Genomic DNA, 6,597 nt, shown 5'->3' with positions numbered 1-6,597 from the left:
TACACACATACACACATACACACACACGCACTTACACACAGACACACATACCCACATACACACACATACACACACACACACATACGCACGTACACACACATACACATTCACACATACACACACACGCACGTACACACACACACAGACACACACACACGCGCGCGCGCGCATGCGCGCACACACACACGCATACCATACCCAGCTCACGCAAGGAAAGTTTCCACTCGTCGAACGACTACGAAGTATGACGTCACTTAGACGCAAAGAGAGATGAAGGGGCGGAGACTGCCTCATTTGCAAACTCATAGCCGTACGACGAGTGAAAATTGGTCGCTCTTAAGCACAAGGGGGCTATCCTGAAAAATGCTGTTTTGACAAAATCGAAGGTAAAGTTTTTGCCCTTTTTTCAGTTTCTTTAAAAGACAACGATTTCTTTTCCCCGACAACCAAACAAATGAAACACCAATGAAGCCAAACTTCTCCTATAGGTAGGGCAATGCCCACTTTTGGTGTAGGTCAAGATTTTTAGAAACCCCCAAAATCTGGGTTAGCCCGCTTGGCCTTAAAAGCGACTAATTTTTCTCGCATGGGCGGAGCCTAAAGTTGAAAAAATTGCGCACTTTTTGAAGGCGAATTAAAGAATAAGTATATCTTGGTATCTGCAACTGTACCTCAAAGTGAATAATATATGGGCTGTAGCGATTTTTATGACTAGACGCTTTTCCCTCTTTTTAGATTACAAAAGCAAGTGTTTTACATTTATCCTGAGATTTTTTAAATTTTGAATTGTTTTGTTTTGTTTTGTTTTGTTTGTTTGTTTCTCTTTTGCAGCTCTTGTTTCTACCTTGCTGCCATTTTTGTAGCAATGTTTGTGACTAGACACTTTTTGTTTCTGTCACGGTAGAAGTTTCGTTGTGTAGATTGTCATGATTTTTTTTCTACAACCATGTGTGTGCGTGTGCGCTTTAGGTGATAAATCATACATCTAGATAACCTCTTCAATGTGTGCATTGATTTTTGTATCTGTGTGTTTGATGCGAGTACTAAATAACTTCAACATAACATAATGCTAAAAAATGAAATGTATCCATGGCATCCTCAGTGCTTTTATTGTTGTTGTTGTTGTTGTTTTTTGTGGGGGGTTTTGTGCTATTGCCAAGGTTAACAGAAAAAAAGATGCTGGATGTCCTGACGGCAACAAAAAACGTGCTGAGCATGTCAATACTTCGATTCCTTTGACGTTGAGTTAAACCTACCATCTACATGTACATTTACCTTGGGTGACTATGATCAATGTTATCCCGGTTTTGGGTAAACTAAGATGTAAACTTTATTATTTTTTTAAAAAGTAAAGAATAGAAAAATCCATCTCGTGGTCGGGAAAAAATTACTATTTTCTATTTTGTTCATGTTGGTACTGTGAACACACATTGAAGCAGTAAAATGCTATTTTTATCATATAACTTACTATAATTTAGACCACTTAGTATTACTCGCGTTAAAGGAAAAGCGTAGAGAACCAAAATAATCGATTTTATACACAATCAAAAAGTAGCACCTTTTCTTATCGTTGTTATAATATGATGTGTAGCACCTACTTGGCAAAATCGGTGAGACGTTTAAATCTGTTCGTTGTGTACGAATTTTGCTATAAATGTGTTGTAAAATATAAAGAATATTCATGTAGATATAATAATATATAAAACTCAGGACCCCAGAATCTGTACTCTCTGTGAGTGTTTCTTTATGTGGATGTTCACTAAGTGCTTGTTAGACTTCCGTTCTTTTAGGCAAATGTCTGTTGTTAGTGATCCAGTAGGCAAATGTTTGTTGTTAGCGATCCAGTAGGCAAATGTTGTTTAACTGTTTTTTTCTTTGTTTGCTTGTTTGGTAGATCTATACCCACATCTTCATGAATGCTTGTGCGCATATTAGGCACGAGACGAGACAGGCATAGTCTTAGTGCCGTTTTGTCGTTTATTTGATTATATTTCCCCTTGCCTTCTGTTGTGATTAGGCATGTGTTTGTAAGCTTATAGATAATATGATGGTTTTGAATAGATTAGCACTATCTTTAGCACGTCTGTTAATAGAAAATGTTATTATGTATCTTTCTTTCACAATAGGATATTCTGAAAGGATATTTTTTTGTGTGTGTTTTTGGAAAAGGGGGGGGGGGGTTAAGATTTAAGTTTCCCAATTACATCATCTGATATTGTGACAAAGAAGAACAAATGGAAGAAAAATAACAGGAACCAAACATTTTTACCCAAAAAAAAAACCCAGAATATTTTAATTTACCATGGATGTAGTATCTCAATTCTCCTGAAGTTCTAAATTTTGACAGAAAATGTCAAAATGAGCATTCTCGTTTTACGATAATTTTTTAAAGAATACGAGGCTTGGCTTATTGACTACTTTTTCAAAAGTCATCGACAATCTAATTTACACATTGTGTGGTTGTTGTGTTTCTAGATTCAGGTGACTGTCTTTAGAATATTGCTTGACCCGAGTGGTGTAATGGTAAAGCTCCTCGCCTTTGCGTGCAAAATACATGGGTTCAATTCTTGCGTCAGGGAAGTCTATTTTATCGAATGTTTCTGTCTTTGGCTTGGACTGCTGTATCATATTTTTATAATTGTTGGCCTTGTCAGAGAGAGAGAGAGAGAGAAAGAGAGAGAGAGAGGGGGGAGGAGGGAGAGGGAGTGAGAGAGAGAGAGAGAGAGAGGGGGAGAGAGAGAGAGAGAGAGAGAGAGAGAGAGAGAGTTTTACGGAGCGGGTTGTTCCAACACGTGAGACATGTATTTACTAATGTCCTGTCTTGTTGTGAGTGTATGCGTGAGTGCACCTTACCTTTGTAAGGTCTACTGCCATTGTCAAAGACCAACCTGCCTCTTATCTGATCTTTACTATAAAAACAACGGGAATATTTTACAAGAACTGAAACTTTGTTTTACAGCCAGTTAAAACTCCTCTCCATAACTGTGTTCAATAATGATATTATTGTCTTCTAACACGGAAACCTATTCTGCTTGATATACAGGTAACTTCCTCATCATTACGTTTCCCATACAACTAATCTCAAGACAGTTAAATAGCGTTGAAATAGTACTGAAGTCCATGTATATTGAACCTAATTCAGGTTTCTTCCCGATGTAATCTCAGGACATTTAAATAGCGTTGGAAAAACTTCTGAAGTGAATCTATCAAACATCTATCGTCCTTATCTCCCATTCATCTTTTTGTGTTCGTTACTCATTAAATTTTGTAACACCTCTAATGTTCGCACGTATATGACCTTATAGTGTTGCAAGTGTCGTAAAACTCATACGAAAACGAAACAGAACCTAATTCACATTTGTGTCTGATGTTTTCCCAACTACAGAGGATCGGAACTGACCCCAATGACCCCTCGCTTCAAGGTGGCACAATCCCAGGTAAGGAAGATCCTCAGAGCTCGGGAGAGCAACCACCTCCTAATCCAGGTGACTCTTCTAGCTTGTCGTCCAGTGGCGCACAGTCTGGGCAGTCTTCGGGGAGTTCAGGGAACTCGGGTGTCTCACAAACACAGACGGGAGATACAGGTAGTTCACAGAATAGTGGTACAGACAGTTCACAGACTGTTGGCAAAGGTAGTTCACAGACAGGTACTCCAAACAGTTCACAGACAGGTAGTTCACAGACGGGTGATACAGGTAGTTCACAGACAGGTGGTACAAACAGTCAACAGACTGGTGGCACAGATAGTTCGCAGACAGGTACTTCAGACAGTTCACAGACAGGTAATTCAGACAGTTCCCGGACTAGTAATTCATACAGTTCACAGACAGGTACTTCAGGTAATTCAGACAGTTCACAGACAGGCAGTTCAGATAGTTCACAAACAGGCAGTTCAGACATTTCACAGACAGGTAGCACGGGAAGTTCCAATAAAGTATCCCCTAGCGCCCCCGACGCACCACAAGGCGCAGACCAAACAGCAACAATAGAAGCAGCAGATAGCTACAGCACCACTGCAGCAGATGCCGAGGTGGCTGGAGGAGGGGGAGATAACCCCAAAGCCATAGAATCAAGTCCAGGCGGAACCACGCCCCCATACAGCACAACTGGTCCAGAGAACGAGACAAGTCCGTCATCAGACAGCCAAGACAACACTGGAGCTGAAGAAACTACTCACCCTGAAGACAGCAAAGAACTTACAATAACAACTTTAACGCCTGGTTCAGGGACGCCAGTTGAAATTTCAACGTCAGGGGGCGTGACTGATGCCACAACGGTTAATGGTTCTACTGCCGGTGAAAGCGAGACTGGACCCATCACTACGGAAGCGGATGAGGGAAGCACGAGGGCATTTTCGGAGAATCCAACAGCTGCGGATGTTGTGGAGCGTTTGGAGAGTATAACCTCGACCCTGGGAAGTACAGACGTCACTCAGATCGGTGTTCCCGAGAGTGGGGACGATGTGTCAACAGTAACGTCGCAGGAGAATTCGTCGGCAGACGTTGTTTCTAGCCCCGGGGAGGATAAGAGTACTTCACAAACACAGCTGACGACGCAGGCTATGCAGGATGTCGTCAATACGAACGCGGGAAACAGAGGAGAAGATACTACACAGAAGACTGGAGGATCTGTCGCTTCGACTCAGACAGGAGTGTCTGGTGGTGATGATGATGATGATGGTGAGGGTGATGGTGATTTCGGCAATGATGATGGTGAGGGTGATGGTGATTTCGGCAATGATGATGGTGATGGTGGTGATGATGGTACCGCAGAGTCCGATCAGGGCGCGGCGACGACAGGAAGCACGGCTGGGAATAATGGCGGCGGGAATCCTTCAAGTGGACCGAGGGAGCAGGGGAGTAGTTCAGGGCAGCGGGCTCCCTCTCAAGGGGACGGAGGTAGTGGCTCCCGTGGTAAGCTGAGTGCTCCAGCATGCGTGTGTGTAGCCTGCATAGCCTTATGTGTAGCTTACATAGGCCTTGTGTGCAGCCTACATAAGCCTGTGTGTAGTCTGCTTAGGCCTGTGTGTAGTCTGCTTAGGCCTGTGTGTACCCTGCATAAGCCTGTGTGCAGCCTGCATAGATCTATGTGTAGCATACATAGGTCTTTGTGTAGCCTGCATAAGCCTGTGTAGCCTGCATAGGCCTGTGTGTAACATGCAAGTGTGTAGCCTGCATAGGCCTGTGTAGTATTAGGCACACTCACTGTGATGTACTCCTATGTGCACGTTGTATTGTGGCTGGCACCGCGTACTCTGTACAGAGCTGTAGATCGCAGAGAGTAAGCCGAAACTGTTCCCTTTGGTTATGGACCGTTCAATAACGACGTCAGCTAAAATTTGGCAAAAAATGACACCCCCTCCCCCTTGTCAATTTTCAGGACCCCTGTTGTCGTCAACCAAAATGAACATGTACATTTCGATAGAACCTGTTCTGATCTAGCTTCCAGCAGTCTCTGCTATGGGGAGAAAACTGTTAATTTTAATTTTTAGGCCCAAAACAAGTAATGTCCAATTTAAGAGTATTAATTTTTAGGTCAAGAACATGTGGTCTATAACATTATTTTCGTTTTCTTTTCATTTCAACTTTGTAAGGACTCCCCCTCCCCCCCCCTTTTCCCCCATGTCAACTTTGTCAACTTTTCACTGACCCCCCCCCCCCCCCTTTTGACTGAGCTGACGTCATTTGTGAAGGACCCCTTATGTGTCAAACATTAACCGAAGATGACCTTAAAGTCTTTGTAGAATAGGAACTTTCGCCACTCCCGGCCCCCTCCCTTTTAATTTTAAAAAAAATTATACCCTGACAGGGCAGTTCTCTTAATAGACGTTCAACAATATTCACAAATGCACAGATTTCAAAATTGTAACATCATTTAAAAGGTTTATCAATATATCTTCATTCTAGTGCGCTTTCTTCCTCTAATTTAAGCTGTGTTGCTCGGTTTGCAGTAGTCAGGGAAATACTTTTTCTTCACTCATTTTTTTTATTGCTATGTATCGCACACTGTAGCAATACAAAGTATTTCATCGTGATTGTTTGGTAAAAGGTTAGTTAAAAGCGGCGTTCTCCGATTGCCGTATTGTTGTAGCGAACCGTGCTCTATCTGTTCAAGTTTTGTCAAGCTGTCTTTCTTATGATCCATTCCCTCTCTTTTTTCCTTTACTGTAATAAAGCCGCTTAAACAGGGGCGTGGGTGTTGTCGTGTTGTTGTTTTTTTCTAAATAAACTGGCGAGCTCGTGTTTGGCCTTCTGATACGCTCTCGTCCCTGCTCCTACTGAAATCTCAGGAGACGTTTTTAAAAACAAAGTATTCGAAAGGTTGTTTTTTCCTTTTCAAAATTCAGCAAAGCATTAATAATCACCGCCGGTTTTACGCTATTGTTTTATTGGTCAACCATCTGGAAAGATACATTTACGACTATGGTAGATTTCTGCGTGTTAGATTGGTTTGCAATAGAGTTTGATACGCTTCTTTGTCTTGTCTTTACTCACTCACTCGCTCTCTCACTCTCTCACTCACTCTCTCACTCACTCACTCACTCACTCACTCACTCACTCACTCACTCACTCACTCACTCACTCACTCACTCACTCT

The 6,597-nt window shown here is 42.2% G+C and overlaps 1 protein-coding gene across 1 annotated transcript; it reads left to right on the top strand.

Annotated features, from left to right (window-relative positions):
- Positions 1-3,303: 3,303 nt before the first annotated feature.
- Positions 3,304-4,913, top strand: LOC118478551 (protein rtoA-like; the record flags this gene model as incomplete). The annotated part of the gene is given in 1 exon segment (XM_035972357.1): positions 3,304-4,913. A coding segment is annotated over 1 exon segment (1,546 nt), but the record flags the coding sequence as incomplete, so codon positions are not given.
- Positions 4,914-6,597: the final 1,684 nt, after the last annotated feature.

This window comes from Aplysia californica, unplaced genomic scaffold, assembly GCF_000002075.1.
Source record: "Aplysia californica isolate F4 #8 unplaced genomic scaffold, AplCal3.0 scaffold00662, whole genome shotgun sequence".
Lineage (NCBI taxonomy): Eukaryota > Metazoa > Mollusca > Gastropoda > Aplysiida > Aplysiidae > Aplysia > Aplysia californica.
The sequence above is the reverse complement of the archived record's forward strand: the minus strand, read 5'-3'. Positions and strand labels throughout refer to the sequence as shown.